The sequence below is a fragment of the Pelodiscus sinensis genome, chromosome 1 (genome assembly GCF_049634645.1).
Source record: "Pelodiscus sinensis isolate JC-2024 chromosome 1, ASM4963464v1, whole genome shotgun sequence".
NCBI classification, from domain to species: domain Eukaryota; kingdom Metazoa; phylum Chordata; order Testudines; family Trionychidae; genus Pelodiscus; species Pelodiscus sinensis.
The window spans coordinates 184,334,357-184,360,823 of record NC_134711.1 but is presented as its reverse complement, the minus strand read 5'-3'; the positions used below and the strand labels follow the sequence as shown (position 1 = coordinate 184,360,823).

The 26,467-nt window shown below is 46.1% G+C and overlaps 1 protein-coding gene across 2 annotated transcripts; it reads right to left on the bottom strand.

Annotated features, from left to right (window-relative positions):
- Positions 1-116: 116 nt before the first annotated feature.
- On the bottom strand, positions 117-25,416 carry KCNE2 (potassium voltage-gated channel subfamily E regulatory subunit 2). Of its 2 annotated transcripts, none has more exons than XM_075920207.1 (2): positions 25,118-25,416; positions 117-906 (listed from the first exon to the last, which is right to left on the bottom strand). In XM_075920207.1, the coding sequence occupies exon 2, from the start codon at positions 892-894 to the stop codon at positions 517-519; it is 378 nt and encodes a 125-aa protein (XP_075776322.1). In that variant the 5' UTR covers positions 895-906; positions 25,118-25,416; the 3' UTR covers positions 117-516. The 2 variants fall into 2 exon arrangements, with proteins under 2 accessions (XP_075776322.1, XP_006126078.1); XM_006126016.4 differs by lacking the exon at positions 25,118-25,416 and adding an exon at positions 2,510-3,708.
- Positions 25,417-26,467: the final 1,051 nt, after the last annotated feature.

Genomic DNA, 26,467 nt, shown 5'->3' with positions numbered 1-26,467 from the left:
TAGGAGAAAGGGAAGCTGCATACCAAGTTTGTTGTTCCTAGCTCTTACCATTTAGGAGGAGTTCTTGAACAAATGGACTTGCAGGCAGGCACACAAAGACAAACCTCCAAAATATATTTATTTTAAATTATTTTATTATATTATAAGAGTTTGGCTCAAGCTGCCCTGTTCGGATTGTGATCTAGATTTTGAATACCTTGAAGTTCACATGTCTTCATATCTGGGGATTTGGTTTGTCTATTATTTCAGTTTGGATATTCAATCAGCTCCACATCCAGATTTTAAATCTGCCCATAATATAAGGGTGATTTTTGTTAGGTCTCTCTACTCTCAAGGAGCAGAGAAAACTAAAATAGAGTATGAATGCTTCTCTTTCTCGGATGGCCAACTAAGTAGCCTCACCCAAAAATCTCTAGCTATTTACCCAACAATGATACGGCAATTCAGAATTTAGGTGAAAACTTTACATTACACGCACAGCTTTATGGTTTGTTCACAAGTGCTATCTCCAAGAAATCAAGGTGATCCAGGGGTTGTTTTATTCCTTGCACTGACGTTTTCATGGATCGTACACTTCAAGTCTTCTTGATTCAAAATCTGGCTCTTATATTTTTCACCCCAATCATCAACAATGTACTGGTGATATGGGTCATTAGAGTGCTCCCTCCTCTTTGATTTCACCGTACTCACTAGGATAGCCACGATGATGAAGGAGAACATTCCAATCATCACAAGGAGGTACAAGATAACATAATCAAAGTTTTCTTCATTGACTGTTGCTTGTAGAGCATCTTGTTCTGCTGTCATGTTCTGGCGCCACTTATTCATGTAGTTAAGAAATATGTTTTTGAAAACATCTTCCAATATCTGGGTGAAGTTTCGTAAATCGACCATATTTCCAGTGCACTGCCATTGGAAACAAATATATAAATATTTTTAGTTCTGTACTATAACAAATGAAGGGCCAATCCCCTCGACTGGTGCAAAACGTAGTGCCAGTTCAGACCAGCTGAGGATCTGGCCCCAAGTGTCTGCATTTTACCGTCTGTTTATGGGATCAAGTGGATCTTTACTAATTTTTTAGTGCAGTTCTGTTTCAGTCTATACTCAGGCAAATTGAAGAATTTTGCTCAAGTTAGGACTCAGTAAAAGAATGGCGAAATTCTGCATTGAAAAGCAGCCATTCAAATCAATGGGGCTGCACAAGGTTTATCAGCACAGACTTTTGCTCTCAATTTCTTGTTTCATCTAAATAAAGGAAGTCTGACATGCCCATATGCAACACATACAAATGCATTTGGAAGAGCATAGTACCCACCCAAATATGTCCCCGCCTGCCTCCCCCCCCCCCCCCCCCCGAAAGTGCTAGCTGATTGGCAAACAGATGAATGAGGGTGAGAAGGAAGGAATCCTGCTCTTCCATGCTGCTGCTGCAGAGCCATTACACAGAGACTTCTCTTGCCCTGTGTCTCTAGTATCCTCTGGGCCTTTGCACCCCTTTTGGGGGTGTTGGAAGAACAGAAAAATCGGGAAGCAGCAGATTCTCCAGTCCCACACTAGAATATTTTCCCCTTCCTGTTCCATTCCTGATGCTGGAACACTTAATTGAAAATACATCTCCCTTCACAGACCCATCCAAATTCTGTCCTCTTTACATAGTGGAACCACATCAGCAACACAGGGTCCTCTTCTGGCCAGGGATAGGATTTGCCCACAATTGTATATGTAATGTAATGCTACTGCAAAATATGCCATGTTACTGTGTTTCTATGTGTGCATTGTGGCTGTATCATGAATGCAGTGGAAACTTTAAATTGCCTTTGTCTAAAAGCTCAAGCAAAATCCAACCTATGTTTAATTCTTAGGCTTTTTTTCCCTTGTTTAAAATAACAGAAAGGATGTGATTGAATCATAACTTCACAGATATATAATACAAGAAGGATCTACTATAACAATCTAAACTGACCTCCTGCATAATACAAGCCTTTGGATTTCAACCAGTAATTCCTTCAGTGGACATTATTTTTCGCTATTGCATGCATAAAAACTATCAAGTCTAAACCTGTGTTTGAGCTAGAATATGTTTTTAGAAATCCATCCAATCTTATGTAAAGACTTAAAGTGATACTGGATTTACCACATCCCCTGGTAAAGCAATGAGGAATTATCCTCTTTGCATCCTATTTCCAATCTGAACTCTTGTAACTTCATTTACCAGCAACTGGATCTTGTTTTGCCTTCAGCTGTTTAATTAAATGGCCTCCTACTACCACATAACCTTCTCCTTGAATGTGTGTGTATTTGTGTGTGAAACCACATATTCACACAACTGTGTAAGATTAAGATGATCTCATTTTCTGTGAAAATAACTAAAATTTTAAAATGCACATTCAAATTATCATAACAAGTCCATTTTGTTTATTATTTATGCTTTTCTGGGAAAAAGATTTAAAAGAAAAGATATTATTCTTTTTCTACTAAAAATGAAGAATTATTAACAGAAACTTACCTCTTCTGTGCCTTTGTGTAATGAAATTCACAGCAACAACAGAGATTAAAACTTCACTCTCTAATTTTACGACAATCTTAAACTTCACGAAACTGCCAGCTTACACTAAGCTATATACTTGCCAGTGAAATAACTGTATTGTTCTCAATGTTCTATGTTTATATTAATGAAATATTAAAATCTAATCTTACTGGAAAGTTAAATATTGGCTGACAACTAATGTAATCTTAGTGGCTAACAGTGTTCAGTAATCTTGGTGTCGGTAATTACTGTAATACCATAATGTTTAAAAGAACACCAAGAGGTTTTAAAGATTATTCACTGACATAACTTGTTCTGTATTGATCCATTATTCCACATTACAGGCAATACATTATAGGATGTATTTTTAAATGAAAAAATACCCTTGAATAACTTTAGTGTGATGTGCTAAATACTGCATAGAGACACAGTAAAGAACTTTTCTGCACAGCTGCTGTATTGTCACCCAAAGAGTACAATTTTTTATATTCCTTCCTTTCTTTCTCAAGTCACAACTATCAATGCTTTCCTTCCCCTGCTTTCTTCCTCCTTCTCCCTCCCCCAATCCTTCTAGCTCTTACTTTTCTCAAATATCATTCTTGGATATATTACCAAAAGTGTTGTAAGCAAAACGCTGGAAGTAATTCTTGCACTTTATTCTGCACTGATAAGAACTCAGCTGGAATATGGTGTTCAGTTCTGGGCACCGCATTTCAGGAAAGATGTGGGCAAATTGGAGAAACTCCAAAAGAAAGCAACAAAAATGATTAAAGGTCTAGAAAACATGACCTGTGAGAAAAGATTGAAAAAGTTTGAGTTTTTTAGTCTGTAGCAAAGCAGATTGAGAGGTTACACAATAACAGTTTTCAAGTACATAAAATATTGTTTCAAGGAGAAGACAGAAAAATTGTTCTCTTTAACCTCTGGTCATAGGACAAGAAGCAATGGGCTTAAATTTCAGCAAAGGTAGTTTAGGCTGGATATTGGGAAAAATCTTTTTACTGGCAGGGTGGATTAGTACTGAAATAACTTGGGGAGGTTGTAGAATCTCTATCTTCGGAGATTTTAAGAGCAAGTTAGATAAACAAATGTCAGGGATTATTTAGATCAGTGGTTTACAAACTCTGTGCCAGGACCCCAAAGTGGGTCACAACAGCCCCATTTTAATAGTGTTTCTATGGCTGGTGTTAGATTTGTTGGGCCCTGGGGCCAAAACCATAGCCCAAGCTTCACTGCTGGGGCTGAAGCCAAAACCCAGTGGGTAGCAGGTCTTTGGTTACAGGTCCCCTGCCTATTAGCTTTGATTCCCCCACAACCAGGGTGGTAGGACTTAGGTGTGTCCAGCCTTTTTCTAAATTGCCCTCCCATGCTGGGTGGCATACTAATTTTTATTGTCAGAAAGGGGTCATGGTGCAATACAGTTTGAGAACCCCTGGTTTAGACAATACTTAGTCCTGGTTTGAATGCAGGAGACTAGACTAGAAGACCTCTCAAGATCCTGTCAAGTCCTACAATTCTGTGATTCCTTCTTTGAGTTGTTTCTCAATCTCCTCTGCCTAAGCCTTACATCCTGCCTCCTTTAGGAGCTCACACTTCAGGGAATGGGTTCCTCAAGTATGAAGCTCTTCTGGCCAGGTACAGTCTTCTTACAAAAGCGACAAGGAGTCCTGTAGCACCTTATAGACTAACGGATGTATTGGAGCATAAGCTTTCATGGGCAAAGACCCACTTCATCAGATGCATCTGACGAAGTGGGTCTTTGCCCACGAAAGTTTATGCTTCTATACATCTGATAGTCTATAAGGTGCTACAGGACTCCTTGTCGCTATTGCAGATCCAGACTAACACAGCTACCCCTCTGATACTAGTCTTCTTACAGCGCATCTCCTCCCAGAGCCACAGTACCCTTCTGACATGCTTTGCCCATGGCAGCTCCTACCTGACCACAGTCTACAGTCACCCTCAATTTAACTTAATTTTCTTTTCTTTTTTTCAAGTTCAGAAACCGTCACCTCTCCACTTCCTATTCTGAGTATCTACCAGAGAGCTCCACCAAAAATCCTCTATCCTGCCATACATTTCTTCTTTGCAATACTCCAATGTAAGGACAATGAAAGATGTCAGTTTGATGTCAGATCTTAATGGTGATGTCCTCATTTTTCATGTGGTATGGAACAGGCAGAAGCTGGGCAAGCCTCTCCATGCAGGTCTTTCAGTATGTCTCGACTCTGGCCCAAGCTATATTTTGTGCAAATGCCTAGTAAGAGACAGTCCCTCCCTAAAAGAATATTGCCATTTTCCACATAGTTCTGCTCCTAAGTAATCCCCAGAGAAAATAGGTTTTCCAACACACCAATCTATGTGGAGCTAGACAAAAGCACAAGTAGTCTGGCATCATACAATCAGCTCAGTCAGAGCATACAAATGAATGCTGTGGGTATTAAAACAATTACGGGCAAAGCTCTACTGAATTTAATGGCAGGCTATTGCCATTGCCTCTGCTAGATGATTCTCCTTGCATGCATATGTCCTAGTGCTTATGGGCTCTGGGCAGCCTTTAATGCTACTGTTTCCATTTTGCTGCTTCCTGTAGGCACTCTGTATGGGCTCACAAGCAGTGAAAGTAGGTAGAAAGCAAAAGGATTCTCTGCTCAGATGAGATTCCTGGCCCAAAGGGACAACTACAGTCATCTCATCTGACCTCCTGGATAACTTATGTTGTAGATTTTCACCCTGGGACCAGGGCTCAATTAGGGCCAATGAGGGCCATAGGCACACCATGACAGAGGGGTCCCTGTGGCTCTGCCCCTGATACACAGGGGCCCAAATGGAGTAGCAGTGACAAGGCACTTTTTGAGAGAGGCAAGAACAGCAGCCTAGTCCCTCTTCTTCTACACAAGAATGTCAGCAAGGGACTCTCTGTCCCCTGGGCAGCGGGTATGCCTTCCCAAACCACCAGCCTGGCCCCGCCCACACAGTAGGTGTACTGGGGTGGAGTGTTGCTGTCCCCAGTGCCTGCCCTCTTTGTGTTCTGGGCCGGGGACACTCCCTCCTCCTTCCCCATAGTGCTGGGGGGCGGGGCCTGGGCAAAAGGGGCAAGGGCTGGTGGCAGGGCTGGGGGCTTACCTCCCCCATCCCTGCTGTCACCCACCACCTATACTCCTTCTTTTTGGTGCAGCAGGGGACAGCAGCAGGGGTCTCTTCTCCCCAGTAGATGGGCAGGTATGGCAATAAGTGAGTCCCTCTATTAACCCCTGCAGCCAAGGTGTAGCTAAGGGGGTGGCTTGTATGAAGACACTTGAGTGTGCTGGGTCTTGCAATTCCCAGCCCAACAAGATGCATGGGGAAGTTCACCCTTCTTAGATTGATTGGTTTAGGCTGTTGGCCTCCTATTGACCAGTTCTGTCTCCTCAGAATGGAAAATGAGATAGCTCTGCTGGAAACATTGTCCAAACATTCTCTTGTGCACCCAGCCACCGAGCTTGCTGAGTTCCCAATTCAAAACACACCCACGGGCACATCCTCAGCACAATAATAACCCACTCAGTGGTATAAACTGAGCTTGCCAAGTGGAACAACAGGGGAGATAGAACAGATCCTCTAGGCAGGCACACACCGTATGTCACATGCCTCGCTGGGGATGTAGAAACCCTGACTAGCTTCTATCTTCTGGGAGTAATTGAAGGGCAGTCCCAGACACCATGGAACAGTGATGCCAGAGCAACAACCCATAGTCATTCCGAGCAAAAGCTGCTGAGAATCCTGGTTTTCATGTAAACAGAGCACGTCTTTCTCTCCATAGGTCTTGCTCTTTTTTTTTCTTTTGCCAGAAAAGTAGCTCTGAGCTTTACCCTAAACTAAGCTTCTCAATTTTTTTTTTTACAAAATCTTTAAATCATTTTGGGGGAGGGGGATGTTGCATTAGCAGCTTTTGTCCAAGAACGCTCATTTAATGAAAGGCTTTAGCGGTTTAATCACCATGCTGAGAAATGTTCAGTCCCAGAGGGTGGGGGAAGCCTGCACGTATGTAAAACTTTTCTGTACATTCTTTTTAAAAATGAAATAACCTTGCTGTTCTGCATTCTCCCTCGACTCGCAAGCAAGTTTAAACACGCAAGCAAAGAGACAAATAATTTGCCTTGTCAGCATCTAGGGCTCTATCCTGCAAGGTGCTGAATGACGCCAATCCACACAGAAGTCAGCCAGGGCTGAGACTGACAAGCAAGCACATAAGAATTACAGAGCTTGTAGGAGCAGGTCTCTGTTGCCTCCCAGGTCAGACATTACAACTTGAGGGCAGGCAAGAGCCTAGAGCCCCCAAGACATTTAGGCACCACCTGAGCCCTGTTTTGAGAACTAAGTTGGCTTTAAGTGGTATTCAGGCTTGCAGGGCGGGGGGAGCTTCACTTTCCAAAATACAGGAATAGCAGTTCTCCCTAGCTCATTTCTCATCTGTGCTGGGGAAGTCACAAGGCTCCTCACAACCTCCCTTCTCATCTTACTGCCCATCCACACAAGGGCCAGGCAGAATCTGGCCTCTAGCTGCTAAGAGCCGAACTCATACTTCACCTACAAATCAGAAATAGCCAGAAGCCAGGTTGTGTTCTGTGTCAGAGGGGTAACTCTCATGGGGTATGTCTATACTACAAAGTTAATTCGAACTAACAGCCATTAGTTCGAATTAACTTTCATAGGCGCTACACAGGCAAACCGCTAGTTCGAACTTAATTCGAACTAGCGGAGTGCTTAATTCGAACTAGGTAAACCTCATTCTACAAGGACCAACGCCTAGTTTGAATTAAGTAGTAGGAATTAAGGGCTGTGTAGCCACTTAATTCGAACTAGTGGGAGGCTAGCCCTTCCCAGCTTGCCCTGGTGGCCACTCTGGGCACAACCAGGGAAACTCGTCTGCCCCTCTCCCGGCCCCGGAGCCCTTAAAGGGGCAAGGTCTGGCTACGGTGCCCGTGCCAGGTGCAAGCCTGCCAGCACCCAGCCAGCACCTGCTGCCACCCAGCCCTCCACTTCTTCCTGGGACCAGGTGGCAGCTCCCAGGAGCCCGCCCGGGGCCGCAAGAGGCGGGCACCCGCCTGGTCTAGTGCGGCGATCGTGGACCTCATCCAGGGTTGGGGGGAGGCCTCCAACGTCCACGACCTCTGCACTAGGCATGGGAAAGTGGCCGTCTGGGGCAGGCTAGCTGCCAGCCTGGCCACCAAAGGCCACATGTGAACCTAGGAGCAGGTTTGCATGAAAATCAAGGTGGTCCAGTGAGACACCCGACCCTGAGTCCTGAGCTTAGAACATAAGAAAGGCCGTACTGGGTCAGACCAAAGGTCCATCCAGCCCAGTAGCCTGTCTGCCGACAGTGGCCAACACCAGCTACCCCGGAGGGGATGGACCGAAGACAATGACCAAGCCATTTGTCTCATGCCATCCATCTCCAGCTTTCCACAAACAGAGGCCAGGGACACCATTCCTACCCCCTAGCTAATAGCACTCCATGGACCCAACCTCCATGACTTTATCTAACGTCTCTTTAAACTCTGTTCTAGTTCTAGCCTTCACAGCCTCATGTGGCAAGGAGTTCCACAGGTTGACCATTTGCTTTGTGAAGAACAACTTTCACTTATTAGTTTGAAGCCTGCTACCCATTCATTTCATTTGGTGTCCTCTAGTCCTTCTATTATGGGAACTAATGAAGAACTTTTCTTTATGCATCCTCTCCACACCACTCCTGCTTTTATAGACCTCTATCATATCCCCCCTCAGTCTCCTCTTTTCTAAACTGAAAAGTCCCAGTCTCTTTAGCCTCTCTTCATATGGGACCTGTTCCAAACCCCTCATCATTTTAGTTGCCCTTTTCTGAACCCTTTCCAAGGCCAAAATATCTTTTATGAGGTGAGGAGACCACGTCTGTACACAGTACTGAAGATATGGCGTACCATAGTTTTATACTCACCCTCCTCCTTCTTCCCCTGGCTTCCTCCTTCCAGCTCCCTCCTCCCAGGTTTCCCCTCCCCTCTCCCACCCTCTCTCTTCCTCTCTCCCACCTCCTTTTCCCAGTCTCCCCAGAGGCTAATCCTCCCCCCTCCCCAGTTTTGTTAAATAAAGAGAGTTTCTATTTTTGAACACAGGTGTCCTTTATTTTGTACATCAGGAAGGGGGGCTAGGGAGGGGTAAGTGGAAGGAGGTGAGGGAGGAATGGGGTACGAGCCCCCGATGGGGAGGACTGGGGTGGCTCTGCGGGCTCCTCAGGGTGGAAGCTCTTCTGCAGCCCCCGATTGACCCCCCTGGATGGCAGCCTGCAGCAAGTGCAGCCGGGCTGATGGCCGAGTGCTGTGATATGCCGAGTGTGGGCACTCAAGTCACTCCAAGTCAGGACTGCTTTGCTGTCACTCATCGAGGTAGACAAGCAAGCGGGGAACCCTGAGAACTGTCCGTCCAGGGTGGGGATCGGGTACCTTTAAGCACAGCCCTCGGCTAGCCTGAGACAGCATCTCCACGCTCTAAGTCCTAACCTGATGCCCTGCCGGCACTGCTTCCGGCCAGCCTTAACTTTGGTTCAGGGTCCACTCAATGTGGACATGCTAGTTCGAATTAGCAAAACGCTAATTCGAACTAGTTTTTAGGTCTAGATGCACTAGTTCGAATTAGCTTAGTTCAAATTAACTAATTTGAATTAAGTTAGTTCGAATTATGCTGTAGTGTAGACATACCCATGGGCTATGTCTACACTGGCCACATAACCCGTAATAGCTATGGAAATGAGAGAAGTCAGAATAGGGAAATGCACAGGGGATTTAAATATCCCCCCCGGGATTTAAATAAACATGGCCACCACTTTTTTCCGGCTTGGGGAAAAGCCGGAAAAGAGCGTCCAGACTGGCGCAATCCTCCGGAATAAAGCCCTATTGCAAGTAGGAATAAGAGATCCTCTGGAATAGGGCTTTATTCCGGAGGATCGCGCCAGTCTGGACGCTCTTTTCCGGCTTTTCCCCAAGCTGGAAAAAAGCAGCGGCCATGTTTATTTAAATCCCGGGGGGGGGGGGGGGATATTTAAATCCCCCGCGCATTTCCCTATTCTGACTTCTCTCATTTCCATAGCTATTATGGGTTATGTGGCCAGTGTAGACACAGCCATGATGCTTTAGTTCAGGCTCTCTGGCTGCACAATATGGCTACGTCTAGACTGGCATGATTTTCCACAAATGCTTTTAACAGAAAAGTTTTCCGTTAAAAGCATTTGCGGAAAAGAGCGTCTAGAATGGCACGGACGCTTTTCCACAAAAGCACTTTTTGCGGATCCACAAAAGCACTTTTCCACAAAAGCACTTTGTGCCAATCTAGACGCGCTTTTCCGCAAAAAAAGCCCCGATCGCCATTTTCGCGATCGGGGATTTTTTGCGCAAAACAAATCTGAGCTGTCTACACTGGCCCTTTAGCGCAAAAGGACTTTTGCCCAAACTGGAGCAGCATAGTATTTCTGCAAGAAGCACTGATTTCAGACAGTAGGAAGTCAGTGTTCTTGCCGAAATTCAAGCGGCCAGTGTAGACAGCTGGCAAGTTTTTCAGCAAAAGCAGCTGCTTGCCAGTCTAGACACAGCCTATGTGTCCAATGGGTAATCACAACTTATCCTCAGAAAAGCAACTCTGATGGCACATCCAACCTCATCTGAACCTATAAATCTCATGCCCGAGCCTGGCTTGGTGAGATTTCCAGATCAAAAAGAGTTCCAGATCAAAAAGAGTCAGGCCTTTGAGATACTTATCTGAGCGGAACCTAATGAGGTTCACCTATGAATAGCTGCACTACATGTCAAAATGTTAGTACAAAATCCTGTCCCTCTTCTGAGGTAGCCATACAGGGTATGTCTACACTACCCTCCTATTTTGAAATAGGAGGGTAATGTAGGCATACCGCAATTGCAAATGAAGCCCGGGATTTGAATTTCCCAGGCTTCATTTGCATAAGCCGGGCGCCGCCATTTTTAAATCCCGGCTGGTTCGAACCCCGTGCCGCGCGGCTACACGCGGCACGAACTAGGTAGTTCGAACTAGGCTTCCTAGTTCGAACTACCGTTACTCCTCGTGGAATGAGGAGTAACGGTAGTTTGAACTAGGATGCCTAGTTCGAACTACCTAGTTCGTGCCGCGTGTAGCCGCGCGGCACGGGGTTCGAACCAGCCGGGATTTAAAAATGGCGGCGCCCGGCTTATGCAAATGAAGCCCGGGAAATTCAAATCCCGGGCTTCATTTGCAATTGCGGTATGCCTACATTACCCTGCTAGTTCGAACTAGCGGGGTAGTGTAGACATACCCACAGAGGGGAGGGAGAGGGGCAGAGCAGGCTATGTGTCTGGCACAAGAATGGCTTATTCACATAGCTTAGGGCAGGCCACTACCTGCTGTACTCTGCTGGGTACTTTTGCAGCTCTTCTGAAATTTGCCTGCCTGTGCTTATGCCAACTAGCATAATCTGCTCACAGCACTAGCTGGCTGTGGGCCTAGATATTGTCCTTAACCTTCAAACTAAATACCAAAGGACTTGGTACACAGAGTAGCCTGTACACCACATCCAAATTCTAACTCATCTCCTGTAAACTTGCACAGGAAGAATGAGGCACTCTACTACCTCTCTTCTCTATCCCACTTGGCAAAGTCCATCTTCTTGTTCCATCAAAATCCTGAGCCTGAAGGTGCTTTTTATTAGTCTTGGCCTTATACAGTAATTCACCAGAGGAATTTTGCAACAAAGTGATTTATTGCCAGAACATGTGATGTGTCAAAACCTAAACTTTGTGGGCAAGGGTTGATTTTAACAAATTTTCCCTTTTCAAACGGTTTTTTCAAGCATTTTCAAACGTAATCGTTTTTTGGTTCAAAATGATTCTTCATTTTGAGAATGAAGTTAATTTGCATAACAAAAGCTTAATCAAACCTTTACAATGTCAAAACCTTAAATGAAACTCTTGGAAATAAGAGAAATGAAATGTTTCACCTAACCTGAGCCAAACATGGCTTCACATTTTTACTTTGCAAAACTTTTCCAAATTTTGACTTTCGATTAGGAATGAGAAAAAAATTGTAAATGTCAAAAATTCTCATGGGATGGGAAAACCATTTCCAGTGCAGCTGTAATAATAAACTGTGCTGGGGTCCTAACAAAAATGCTAGAGAGAGAGCTGGGGGGAATAAGGAGGCCTACAGCAGCAGGAGATGTCTTCCATAGAGCCCATCCCATTCCCTACCACACATTTACCTGTGCCCAGCTCTTGCTCCTTGCAGCGGTTCCACTAGTCAGACATCCCCAAATTGGTGGCTCCTCCCATTGCTCCACACTCTTTCATCCAGTCCTGGCTGCAGTATCCCTAGCTTTCTCCATGCCAATCAAACACCAAGCATCCACTGCGCAGGCCTTGTACTGGCACTGGAAGATGTTTTGCAGCTGCTGAGTTAAAGGAGTCTCTTGCCTGGCCTGGGACTAAGGCCAACACAGTAAGAGCATAGCAGTCAGCTCCACACGGTATCCATCATGTGCTACTACGGTAAAGACTGTCTCTTTGGTATGTATGTATATACACGTCTCATAGCACAATGGGCCCCTGATGAGGAGCAGCAGATGCTGTTGTCATACCAATCACAACACGACTAGGTTCATAATGCAGAACAGCTGTAACTAATACCACCAGATCTTAGCTAAAATTTGGCCAGGGTGTCCCACACACATTACAAAGGTTAGAGTGGAATTTGTCTATTCCATCTCTTTTCCTCCTCCTCTTCTGTATGATGCATTGAGAACAAAATAATTTAGCTTGGCTGCACTTGGAGGTTTTTAAATCAGGACTCAGTGCAATATAAGAGTGATAGATTTTTTTCTTAAAAATCTAATAGTTTCTCTTGAAATCAGACTGGGATTTTGGTTTTGGTTTTGGTTTGGGGGAGGGAAGAGAGGCAAGCCTATAAACCCAGGAGTGGGGAACCTCAGGCCCAGGGGCTGGATCTGGCCCCTGGCTTGCCTGGATCTGAGTGCAGAGGCTCAGACCTCCCCCTCCACCGGCAGTATTCAGGAGCCTGAGCTGGCACTCCAGCCTCCCTGCCTCCCCTGTGGAGTTGAAGCATACAAAATCTACTACTCTAGGCCCCCCCCCCCAGGCTCTGGTGTGGAAGGGCAATGTGAGGAGCATCTTTTTGCTTCTCAGTCAGGGCCTTGTCAGTGGGGTTTCATTTATTTACTTATTTATTTATTGCTTCTCATTTGTGTGCAGTCCCCGACTGATATTTCTGTGGGTCAGCAGCCCCCGACCCAAAAACGGTTCCCCATCCCTGCTTTAAACCATCTCAAAAAACAGTTTGGCCAAGATAAGTTGTAAACAATATAAATGGTGAATGTTTGGGAGTATTGCCCCATTTCCAAAAGTGGCACCAGTGGCTGCATCTACAAACGCTGGTCAGAACAACTTCTCATTGGCTGCGCCACCTGCTGGCGAAATGTTTAGATTTTATTCTTTCACGCTAAGCACATATGCAGTGAAACTTCTCTTAAGCAACCACCAGAAGCATCAGCCAATTGGTGTTTAAACTGGTGTTTAAAAAGCAATTTTGAGAGCTATCTCCAAAGCCTAAAACTGATACTCACCCACTTGTTCTATCAATTCAATTCCCTTATGGCATATTTTTCTACTACAGGCAGTCCCCGGGTTACGTACAAGATAGGGACTGTAGGTTTGTTCTTAAGTTGAATCTGTATGTAAGTCGGAACTGGCGTCCAGATTCAGACACTGCTGAAACTGACCGCCAGTTCTGACTTACATACAGAATCAACTTAAGAACCCCAGGCATTCCCAAGTCAGCTGCTGCTGAAACTGATCAGCAGCTGATTCCAGGAAGCCCGGGGCAGAGCAACTCTGCCTGGGGCTTCCTGTAGTCAGCGCTGGTCAGTTTCAGCAGAAGCTGACTTGGGATGCCTGGGGCAGAGCAGCTGGGGTGCTGCTGGGTTGCTCCAGTAGCGCTGCTCCTCGGTGCTACTGGATCAACCCAGCAGCACCCCAACTGCTCTGCCCCAGGCGTCCTGATTCAGCCGCTGCTGAAACTGACCAGCAGCGGCTGAATCAGGACCTGGGGCAGAGCAGCTGGGGTGCTGCCGGGTTGGTCCAGTAGTGCCCAGAGCGGCGCTGCAGGACCAATCGGCAGCGCCCCAGCTGCTCTGCCCCAGAGTCCAAAACAAAAGCCTGGTCTGCTGGGGGGGGGGAGCACACTAGCTGCGCCCCCCCCCCAGCAGACCAGGGACACGGGGAGCAGAGCCGCAGCGGCAGCGGGGTGCCGCGCCTCTGAGGCTTTGCTCTGGCAAAGCCTCAGAGGCGCGGGACCCCGCCGCGGCTGCGGCTTCAGTCCCGGTGCCTGTGGTCTGCTGGGGACGGTCCCTAGCAGACCACAGGCACCCAGACTGAAGCGGCAGCAGCGGCGGTTCCCCGCGCTTCTGAGGCTTTGCTCTGGCAAAGCCTCAGAAGCGCGGGAACCCGCCCGGTGTCCCTGGTCTGCTGGAGACGGTCTCCAGCAGTCCAGGGGCACCGGAGCAGCTTACGAACGGGGCTTTCTCGCCCCGACCTCCGGGGCGAGAAAGCCCCGTTCGTAAGTGCGGATCCGACATAAGTCGGATCTGCGTAAGTCGGGGACTGCCTGTACTATATTCCCTGCCGGAGGTCTCTCAGTAGATTGCTTTCAATACAAAGGTAAAGGTTTCTTATATTTTGAAATGGAGATCAGGACTCAAGACTGTTCTCTCCAAGCTCTTACTGACTCATTTGTACCAAATCTGTTTCCTCAAGGGGAGGCAGAATTGCTTTTTTAACACTAATCCAGAGACTTTTTCCTTTATTTGGCCAGGTCTCTGTTTACTGTGGATGTGTCCATGCTGTACCCTTATCTCAAACTAAGTTGCACAATTTGAGCTACACAAATTGCATAGCTTATTTTGAGTTAATTTCAAAATAAAGCACTATTCCGAAATGTCCCTTAATCTTCATGGAACAAAGTTTACAGGGATGTCGAAATAGAGTGTCCATTATTTCAAAAGCTATTTCGAAATAACGGGCTTGCTTAAAAGATGTGGAATAACAATTTCGGGATACTGGAAGTATCCCTAAATAGCGCTGCTGTCTAGACATGCCCTCTAAGGACATGTCTACACTAGGAAATTATTTCAAAATACTGGGCATCCCTGCTGTAAGTTGCCTCCGTGTACATCTGTTCCACACTAAAATCGTTTGCACTTGTAGGAACAGATATATTATAAGTCCTCCCATTCCCTGCTCTTAAGTCATGCGCAAAAAAAAAAACCCCATTTGCACAAATGGAAGTCAGCTGCAGGAAAAAAATTCCCCGCTTTAAGTTGTTTCGCTATAAGTCCAAGTGTTTTGGAACATACCGGTATCTTGGATTTACAGCAACGACGACCTGTAACTAATTTTGAAATAATAACTCCCAAAACAACTATTTTGAAATGTCCACATTACAGGGGAGCCTCAAAATTAGTCCGAGGCAGGCTCTCTTAATGTGGATGTGCTACCTCAACTTAGAGCCCCAGGAAACACTGGGGAGTAATTACTTTGAATGGCTGTGGGAAGTAGTTATTTTGAAATAGCAGCAGTGGAGCGTCCACACTACCACTGTTTTGAAATAAGTGTTATTCCTCATGGAAAGCAGGAGTTATTATTTCAAAATAACCAGCCTCTTATTTCAAAATAACAGGCTTGGTAGCGTGGATGCTCTGCTTGTTATTTCAAAATAAGGGGAGTTATTTTGAAATAATTCCCTAGTATAGACCAGGGTTAAGTGACATTCACTCCTGAGCCCAGCAGCGGTATAAGGCTCATTCACTACTTAACCCATCAAATAAGGTTTCAGAGGGACCAAATAGTGCATACACTTAACTGGCCCTGCACACAATCCATTGTAAATATTGAACAATAAGATATTTCCATGTCTATTAAGTTTTAAAATACTAGATCATACCTCTGACATCCAGGAAAGGGTTAAACATTCCTCTGGAGTTTCTAAGTCCTCAGCCCTACAGGGCAATGACCCATCATTAAGGCTACGTCTAGACTGGCATGATTTTCCGCAAATGCTTTTAACTGAAAAGTTTTCCGTTAAAAGCATTTGCAGAAAAGAGCGTCTAGATTGGCACAGACTTTTTTGTGCAAAACAAATCTGAGCTGTCTACACTGGCTCTTTTGTGCAAAAGCTTTGCACAAAAGGACTTTTGCCCGAACGGGAGCAGCATAGTATTTCCGCAAGAAGCACTGATTTCTTACAGTAGGAAGTCAGTGTTCTTGCGGAAATTCAAGCAGCCAGTGTAGATAGCTGGCAAGTTTTTCCGCAAAAGCAAACTTGCCAGTCTAGACGCATCCTAAGAGTTTGTTCTAGTAAGGTAATAACTAGAAGTAATAGCCTTGCTAATCATGAGCCTGATCTAAGCCTCTGATTCAGACTCCCCGGAACTCATGTGGTACCTGGAATCTGAATCTAGATCTGGGCCCATATTTTGCAATAGAGCCCATAACTGCTTCTATATAATAAGCTGAGTGAATTTGCAGCTTCAATACTTATGAATATTGGGATCTGCATAACTGTGATCCAGATCAATCTCCGATCCTTGCAAGAAGTTCTAATCTAATGAGTAGTGTTTCCATGAAGTTTACTGGTGGTCCAAAAAGCCAAACTGCAAAATCCAAACCTGAAAACACTTGCAGCTTGAATTTTTAAAAAAGTATTTGGATTAGAAACAAACAGCCCTAGCTTTGGGTTTGGATTTGCCAACCCAAAACTTGAATGAGAAGCCTTTGCAAAACCAAAATGAAAACACGGTCTCCTTTGCCCATTTCTAGCTTGCAGTGGTCTCCTCTCCAGTGCAGAGAAGTTTCCAGCCTGTCAGGGGCAGATGAGAGTTTTGCTGGGCCCAGGGCAGCACAATTTTGCATATGTGCCACGGCCACAGCTGACAGGTAGTAGCACGTGTGCAGGGCCTATTGAAGCGTGGGGCCTGGGGCAGCTGCCCCACTCGCCCTACCCTATATCCACCGCTGCAGCCTGACCAAACGCAGAGGAAAAACAGATCATTTTGCACACATCTCAACAGATGGACCAAAGCTGTAGTGCTGCTGAGTGCTCCCACTTCCCATTTATGTCAAGAGAAAGTTTATGTGATTGATATGATCTAGATTTGGCATAGGAGAGCGTTGGAGAATTAGGATATGCAGATGGGCACACATGTCACAGAGCAGAAAGGAAAAGAGGGAAAGGAGTCATCTATTTCCTTCCCAGCTTAAATGCAGATCACTTTCAAGATCCAAGGAAGAAAGAACTGAAAAAAAAAGGCTTTGGGGAAAGAAGCAATGGTTGAGTTTATACGACAGAGTTCATTTTCTTTGTCTTGCCACAGTGATAGATTTATGGCTGGGATTTCCAAAGGAATTTAGGAAAGTTTGGTGCTTTAATCACCTGACCATTCTTGTTTTACACTGAGCACCCTTTTTACTGAACCATTGGGCAAACAGAATTACAGGCAGTCCCCGGGTTACGTACAAGATAGGGACTGTAGGTTTGTTCTTAAGTTGAATCTGTATGTAAGTCGGAACTGGCGTCCAGATTCAGCCGCTGCTGAAACTGATCAGTTTCAACAGCGGCTGAGTCTGGACGCCAGTTCTGACTTACATACAGATTCAACTTAAGAACCCCAGGCATCCCCAAGTCAGCTGCTGCTGAAACTGATCAGCGGCTGATTCCAGGAAGCCCGGGGCAGGGGCTTCCTGTAGTCAGCCACTGGTCAGTTTCAGCAGCGGCTGACTTGGGGACGCCTGGGGCAGAGCAGCTGGGGTGCTGCTGGGTTGGTCCAGTAGCGCCGTCGCTCCTCGGCGCTACTGGACCAACCCAGCAGCACCCAAGCTGCTCTGCCCCAGGCGTCCTGATTCAGCCGCTGCTGAAACTGACCAGCAGTGGCAGAATCAGGACGCCTGGGGCAGAGCAGATGGGGTGCTGCCCAGTTGGTCCAGTAGCGCCCAGAGTGGCGCTACGGGACCAACTGGCAGCGCCCCAGCTGCTGTACCACAGGTGTCCAGAGCAAAGCCACGGAGCACGGGGGCAGCGGGACAGCCCAGACGCGCCGTGGCTGTCCTGCTGCCCTCGGGCTCCGTGGCTTTACTCTGCTTTGCTCCCCGTCCCCCTGGTCTGTAGACCAGGGGGACGGGGAGCAAAGCGGCGGAACACGCGGGCAGCGGACAGCCCAGACGTCTGGGCTGTCCGCTGCCCGCGTGCTCTGTGGCTTGGCTCTGCTTTGCCCCCCGTCCCCCTGGTCTGCAGACCAGGGGAACGGGGGGCAAAGCAGAGCCAAGCCGCAGAGCACGCGGCCAGCTGACAGCCCAGACACGTCTGGGCTGTCAGCTGACCGCGTGCTCCGCGGCTTGACTCTGCTTTGCTCTGCTTTGCCCCCCCCCTTCCCCCTGGTCTGCAGACCAGGGAGATGGGGAGGGGGGCAAAGCAGAGCCAAGCCGCGGAGCGCGCGGCCAGCTGACAGCCCAGACGCATCTGGGCTGTCAGCTGGCCACGCGCTCCGCGGCTTGGCTCTGCTTGGCTCTGCTTTGCCCCCCCCCCCCGTCTCCCTGGTCTGCAGACCAGGGGGACGGGGGGGGGGGCAAAGCAGAGCCAAGCCACGGAGCACGTGGGCAGCGGACAGCCCTGTCCGCTGCCCGCGTGTTCCGCCGCTTTGCTTCCTCTACCTGGTCTGCTGGAGACCAGGGAGAGGAAGGGCCCCGTTCGTAACTGCGGATCCGACATAAGTCGGATCCGCGTAACTCGGGGACTGCCTGTACTCTGTCTTTCCAGGAGATGTTTGCTGAAAATAAACAAAGATACAGCTTTGTTCAAACATTCCTAAACAAGCTCGAGCCTTCCACACATGTTGGTGTGAGATTTTTGAGTAACTTGGAACTTTATAAGGAATTTTATCTAGCAACATTAGAACAACATGACCTGTACTGGGCAGCATCCCAGAGATGTTACCACTGTGGAAAAGGTAATCACATGGTTTCAGGAGGACACTGATGTGTTCCTTCATAATGATAGAGAACCTGCCCGACCGAAGGGAGCAGGGCCGGCTCTAGTCATGTGATCATAGTGGGCCCCATGCATTTTGGGCTGTGCTCTGTCAACACAATCTCCTGCAATCTATTATACTTATATGGCCCCTATTGACATATGTTCAATGTATTTGCCACACCTGTGAAGTAGGAATGTGCAATAATTCCCATGTGATAGATGGGGAACTGAGGCAAAATGAAACTAAAACCTCGTCTATGTGTGAAAGTTAATCTGGACTAAGTTAGAGTGTGACGTTAAAGCAGCTTTACTGGTTTTGATTAACTCTGTACATGGCTGCTCTTATTCTGAATTAACTTCCAAAATGGATTAAGAACATTCACACAAGCTGTTAATCAGCAATAGCTACCCCTGTACACCAATCCTACATGACTTGGTCCACACAGGGAGTCTGTCAAGCAGCCAGGCATTGAATCTGATTAGTGCCGATACCTCCTATACTGTCTCACCAGACCTTCTCACGGACTCTTGGAAATACTGATTTGGAACCTCACCATTCCATGTAAAGAACCATGTAAGTATGAAATGGTGATTAGACTAGAGTTGCCTTACGCTTGTTCTGAGAACCCCATCTCTCTCTGATGTGCTATGTGGGATAAGAAAGTTTTCCTGAGATTCTCCACCTTTGCAAGGGGCTTCAACAGAGGCCTTGGCCTGTAAAAGGGCAATTGCCTGTTGGAGGTTTTTTAACTGATCATTACTACAACATAAGATGTAGCTGAACCTCAAACAAAGTGCAGAAGCCTGACACTTGAACAACCCCGAACTTTATGGAAGTGAAGATCTGACCGTAAGCAGAATTATGTGGCTGGAACTACCTTAAATTAGCTGAATGAAATGTCCCATTAACCCATGGAAATTTTTAATCCACACAAAACTTCACAGCTCTCTTCCAGCTCCCATGTACAGTTTTGACTAGTGCTCATCAGTACAGTATCTGAGCCCCGTCCAAGCTAACTGATTGCCAGAGAGCCAAGGTCCTAGTGGACTCCATAGAATCTTTAACTCTCCTCAAGTGACTGTAAGGCCTTAAATAAGCATGGACAATTGTTCCTGAAGATTAGCATCATGTTCAGGGTTATGATGAATTCGGTTCAGCGATCAAGGAAATATAAAATGTATTGCTTGTACCTCTGCTCTAGAGAGCTGGGCATTTTCAAGTGCCACCAAAGGCCGACAGAGCTCAGATCTGCTTTCTTAGTTCATACATAGAGAATCATGGAACTGTGGACACAAAGGGCCAAGTTTAAATGACTCAAAGTCCTTGTACACACTTGGGAATAGCCTTGATTCAGCGATCAGTATAGCTGCACCAGCGCTGACTTCAACAGCAAATAAAGGCAAGCCAGGGTTTATTCCAACTGAGTTAATCGAAGTTTATCCCTCCTTGTTATAGTATTAGACCCATTGTGTACTGGAGTAATTGACTACACAAGATGCAGGGGCGTAGGGAGTCTGGCCCTATGTGTCTAAGTGAGACCTGTTTACTCAGATACAATGTTCCAAATTCAGAAGTGATGTTTAAATTACATACTGGTAAGTGGGTGATAGTCCAGGAGATCTTAGAGAAAGGCAAGGAGTATCTAGCTGCCTTACTCTAATTTGGTGTAATTTATATGATCGGGAGCCAGAAGAAGTTAAAAATTGTATTAGTGTAGATTCCCGACAGAATTTGGCTCAGAGTATCTTGTTCATATTTGTCAGGAATCAAAGTGCAGAAATAGGTAAATATTTTTCTTGTTTGTGAGCTGGTCTGTATCAAAAAATGTGACTGATCGAAATGCTTTAGAAAGTGGATGGAATAGATAACTAGACTGACCTCATGTTGACATCTTTTTATCAGGCCACTGCCACACAGACATTCAGCTGCAATGTTTACACAAAATCTATATATAGCAAAAGATAATGCAGACAACTGTTGTGTATGTCAGCTGCCATTTTCAACATGTCCACACGGTGTCCCCACAGTGTTGTAGTGCCTTACTTAAATCTCCCAATGACAATGATTCTCAGTGTAATGCATTTCAATACAATACATATTACAACATTGATCTGACCTGTTGTGATATGTTTAGAGCTATCGGGAAAAAAGTTGTAACCTCAGTCTGCAACCAAACCAAACAAAAGCTTGGGTGCTGTGGTGAAATACCAATGGTTAGAGCCAGAGCACTTGCACCTAGGGTAAAACCAAGAAAAGGTGAAAATTCAGGCATGGGGGTTGGAAGTATGGTATATAGCACTATAAAACAACACTGCTTTTCATGCATAGCTCTCAAAACACTTCACAAGAAAGGCACGTATCATTATCCCCATTTTACATAATGGGAAGACTGAAGCACAGAGCAATTTGCCAAAAGGTTCCCCAGCAGCAAAGCTGAGACTAAAGCACTAGTCCAGTCTTTAGCATCAGTTCAGTGGTCTATCCACTGGCACAGTCTTCTCACTTCAGGGTTAGGTGATGCTATGCTTGTGTTTGTTGTGTCCTTGCACCTTTAATTTTAATATCTACCTGCCCAGGACAGGAGTGGGAATCAAGTCAATCTCTCTGTGCCCCACAGAGTCTTATTTGTTCTTCCTTTCTTTGTGTCATTTTGTCTCAGATGCCATCCACACTGACTCAAATGCCCTGGTTACAGAGTCAGCTGCACCTCTGGCCCCTTTCTGGGTTTTGCTGAGTGCATCCCTGCATTTGTCAGACCTAGTGTTCTCTCCTTAGGGTGGAATCCCACAGTTCTCTCACTCTTAGACTCTACACTACCTGGTGCACCAACCCCGATTTCTCAGCAGGCCAGGCAGGGCTTGCAGTCTGCACAATTGGGGAGTGTGAGACCAAAACACTGTTTTCTGTTAACAGCAGGGTCAAAGCAAAATGTAAGAGAAAACAGATTTTAAATCAATAAAAGAACTACATGCATGTCTGTTTCACCATAGCTCATCATCCCTCTGGAAGCCAGGAGTTTGTGTCAGTCTGTTCCCTGTGAACAGCATCCTGGTGACTAGGAGACCTCGGGAATGTGTCTTTATAACCATATAGTGTCCTTTTGATTGGTTGCCTCCATGCACTGGCATGGAAACTCCTGTAACATGACCAGATCTGGGAAGTAGCATCTTCCCAGCTAATACCTCTGGCACTGTCCCTTAATGATACCCCCATTACTCCACACTTGAACTGAAAGGTTGCTAACTGGAGCCATTGTGTTGCTTTCTGGTATTTTCTTAGCAGCCCTGCTATGAATCTAAATCCACATCTACATACAATAAACATTCCAGTAACCTAGTTACAGGCACTATCCAACCAGTTCACATACAGTTTACGTAAATTATTACAGATCAGCCTCAGCCCCATGTCCTTAGCCATGTGGAATGAAGTGTACATGAGCAAGCACATTTTCATCTCTTGTCCTGTAAGCCACAGCAAAGCCATCAGATGATAATGGCTTTGGATTCTATGTGACAGAGGGCTAATTTTGACCAGGTAAAATAGAAATGAAAGTTATACTTCTCTCATGATCAGAAAAGTCTGTGTGGAATTTATTTTTTAGGCAGTGAGGGATGGGGGTGTGGGTTTTTTTCCCCACTTTCCCACAACAAAAAAGTGACTCAGAGACTTTTGCTACAGCTTTCACACCTGAACACATGCATGCACATGCACACACACACACAAACAAACATGCCTTCAGGCAGAGACCAAGCCTAGAAAACTTCATCTCCAAAGGTGAATGTTTTGGAAAGTTAGGAGTGTGTAAAAAGAAAAGGTCTGTCATGGAAACTGTTCCTGCTGTAGTGTGCGCATACTTGTATTACCATACTGAATTCTTTCTCCACAATAGTGTGTGTTTAAGAAAAGCCAGCATTATAACACACAGTACCCCAAAGTCAAACAAAGCCAAAAACAAACTGACCAAAATGCAATGTTGTTCCAAGAAACATAGTTGAGGTGAGACTGTGTGGAATGGAGGTTGAGGTTAAGGGAACACAAAGACATAGGAATTTGCACAGTTTGGGGGCATTTATGGTAAATATCTTTCCCTTTGCATCTGGTACAAATTGGAATTTGACATACAGAAATAGGCTATAAACTGTGCCAATAGAATGGTTAGGTTTCAAAATATTGAATTTGCCTTAGAAAAGTAAACATCATAGCTCCAGAATCTTCAAGGTAATGTAGGGAAGTCTAGGGAGTGCTGCAAGTACGAAGAGCTTGTCTACAGTATGAGGTAAGATGTTGGATGGGGGTGCAATAGCTAAAGTACACTAAAAGTGCTGCACTTCAACTAATCCTGCTGCTGAATTGTAATGTAGTGCTGCTTGAAATTGTGCTATGTTAAAGTGTGCATTAAACTGCATGAACCAGTTAATGCACAATACATTTGTGTGCTTTAGATAACACAGCCACAGAGAAGTCATTACCCCACCATGTAGACAAACCCTTAGATAAAATTACCCCAGATCCTAAGACAAATTTTGGAAAGAACAAGAATGGCTACTGGCCTTTGTGAATTGGGTGGGACAACCTGGAGCCAAGATCCTCAATGCTACCTACAAGGGTGGCATTTGTCAGATAGTGAGAAGCACAATGGAAGTTGTCAGATAGTGAAAAGCCCATGGATACAAATTCTCTCTCTCTCTCTCTCTCTCTCTCTCTCTCTCTCTCTCTCTGTCAGTAATTCATGTGTTGGTTTTTGTTTTAAAATCAGGCGAAATGCACTTTTTTAATGTTCCCTTTTCCTTTGTGCTATCCCTCCATTAGAGTCAGCAAAAAAGCTGATCAGAAATCCTGATCCCTTTTGTGTCACTTAGGGCACAATTGAGCTCAGAAGTTCAATAGAGGCTTGCTTGTTTCCATGGCCTGAGTGCCTATGGTCAGAGGCTGGTTATGCCCAACTGAGTTGCACGCCTCCCTAAAAATGTGCACTGATGCACAAAATGAATAATGGTTTGCCCATCTGCCAGAAGTTGGCAAAAATTCTGGGGGAAAGGATTCTCATAGAAATCAGGAGCCCTTGGGGAATTGATTCAAAATGCCTGCCTTCTACCACTGTGTTCAGTGAGACAGAAGTCACAGATTGCTACCAGGCAAGATGGCCACTGTATCCCTGCAGCCCTGCATGGGGAAGTGAAGCTTCCCCTTGTAGAAATGACTATCGCTTCCCATCATTTCCTGGAATAAAGCCAGGATATCATCAGTGAAGATGACCAGACCCTTTGTTCTACAGCAAGGCATCTGGACTGAAAACTGTAAAGGGACAGGAATATCTAGGGTATAGGAGAAGGAATGTGGAAGTGCAGGGGGAATAAGGCAAAAAAGGAAATGTGATGTCAAGAGACTGAGGGGAAAGGAAGGAAAATATGGGAACAAGAGAAAGTAGAGCAGGGGTGGTCAAGAAGCTGCCAGCGAGCTGGATCCAAACCACCATATCCAGCCCACAGCCACCTCACCTGAACTATTAGGCAGAGAGCAGCTCACATTTTAAACAGCAGGTGCTCTCTGCTCTGGACTGCTGGGGAGGGAGGAGGGAGGTTTCACATGTTGCACTGCTCCCCAGCAAAAACTCTCAACTCCCATTGGCCAGTTTTTGGCCAATAGGAGCTGAGAAATTTTGCTTGGGGCAGAGGCAGTATGTGAAGCCTCATTCCCTCCCCTCCCCCCACAACCCCATGCCTGGAGCATACCCAGGGGTAGCAGCCAGCTGACTGAAACTTCAGCAGAAAGGCAGGGAGCCTACCTCAGGTTTCTGCAGGGCTGCTAGCTGGGAGCCATCTAGGTAAGCGCCTCACAGCCAGAGCCTGCCTCTAGCACCGCACCCCCACTCCCTCCTCAACTACCTGTCCCAGGCCACAACCCAAACCCTCTGTATCCCTTTCCCCCCTTCTCCCAGCTCACAACTCCCTCCCAGACCCCACACCCTCTCCTACACACCTTCCTCAGGGAAGCAGCCATGGGAAAGGGAAAAGTGCAGACCTTGACCACTTGCAAAAATCTTGGAATGTCCCCCCCCCCATTAAAAATTATTGCCCACCCTGATGTCAGGACTGGCTCGAGCCATTCCTGTACCCCGGGTTTTGTGTTGACAGAATAACATGACAGTGCAGAGCTGAGATTCTCTTTGCTTTCTCCAAGACTCAGGCAGTTGTTTTGCTGTGGCCTTTGGAATAGAAAGTTGTGTACCAACTGGTACCACAGGGTACTGTCTCCACCTACCCTGTTATCTTGGACTGTGGAGCAGAAAGTTGCTGTTTCTTTTCTCATATTACTTTCGCAGCCCTCCCTCTCTGAGTCCCTGATGAGCTTTGTGTTTCCCATTTCCTTCTGTCTCTGTGTGATGGCTCAGACACTATAGCTTTCCTCAGGAAGATCCTACCAATCTGCTTCAGGAGCAGGCGCCATCCCCATAGATCACCTCATTCAGCCAGAAGAGAAAAAAAGCTTTACAATACCTGTTTCAGCTTTACAATACATCAGTATCACCTGATCACTGAACAAAGCCTCAGTTGACCAGCCTGTGAAATCCATGTAATTCTGTAGGCACCCAGGCACAGTGATGAGCAGGACATAAATACCAGATTTAAAGTTGGAGAGACAGACAGAGAGGCAGGCAGGCAGGGCCCACCTGACGTCTGTGCTGCAACCTGCGTTGTCTCAGGGACATGGACCAAACTTACTGATTTCCTAAGAGAAGGCAGCAAGAGCTAAAACAGCAATACCTGCCAGGGTTTGTAACAATTTGACTGAATCCAGATGATAACAAAGTCCTCTTGCAAAGCTGAGTTCAGTGGAGCTGCCTAGGGGTAACAGATCAAAATTTGGCTCATGTCTGCTAATGATCTAGCTAAGGGTATGTTTATGCTGCAGTCAGAGGTGGGGGCATCTTGCTTTTAGAGGTGCCCCCACAGCACGTGTAGACACATCGGAGCAGTAACACTATGGCAGTGAAGACTTCTGCATAGTCTGTGTTGCCCAGGACCTGGGAGTTTCCTCATGTGCACTGACATTCATGCTGCCCCAGCTGCACGGCCATTGGCAGTCATGCGAGCTACATAAAAGCTAGCTCAGGTGCATCTGTCAGTGCTGCAGTCACACCTACAGCTTCCCTGCAGCATTATCCTAAAACTGTTTGCCCCCTTTCTGTGTATTAATCGTCCAGCTGCTGCTCAATGAAAGGAAGTGCCACACTCACTCCCCTGACACAGTCAGACTGAGAGCACTGGATTCAGAAGGAACCCAGACCGGAAAAAGAGGGATGGAATGCATTGCCCCAGGCATATTTGAAGGCAAGGAGCATATTTTTAGTCTAATTGTATTACACAAATCTTACATAAGGAAACATGAGCCCTAACCGTACAATGACTGTGCTTTTCCTGCATCCAAAAATAAAAGCATGGGTCCCAGTTTGGTCACAAGTGTCTGAATCCAGGAAGCACTACTACCCCAGTGAAGTCATTGGCAGGACTCACAGAAGAAGGTGCTGTGCAGGGTAAGAAGAGGTAATAGAAGTAAGACATCACAAGCATGTGTGTATCCTGACCAGAACTGCTGTTTGGCTACATGATATGAGCACGCTAGCTATTAACACAGCTCCTGCTTCTCTGTAACATCGGTGAGATGTTTGGCTAACCCTGCCCACATCCCGCAAAGGCCCTGCCATGAGGTGACTCACTGTCCAGCTGAGGAGAGGATGGACACACTTTCCTGGGAGTACATTGATCTCTGTTGTCACAGTAATTCCAAAAACAAGTCTGCTGCACAGTATGTTCAATCCAGTAAGGGACAGGCTGTGGTTGGACCAG

Coding starts and splice junctions, on each gene's coding strand:
- KCNE2 (XM_075920207.1), bottom strand. CDS start 894: ATGGTCGATTTACGAAACTTCACCCAGATATTGGAAGATGTTTTCAAA.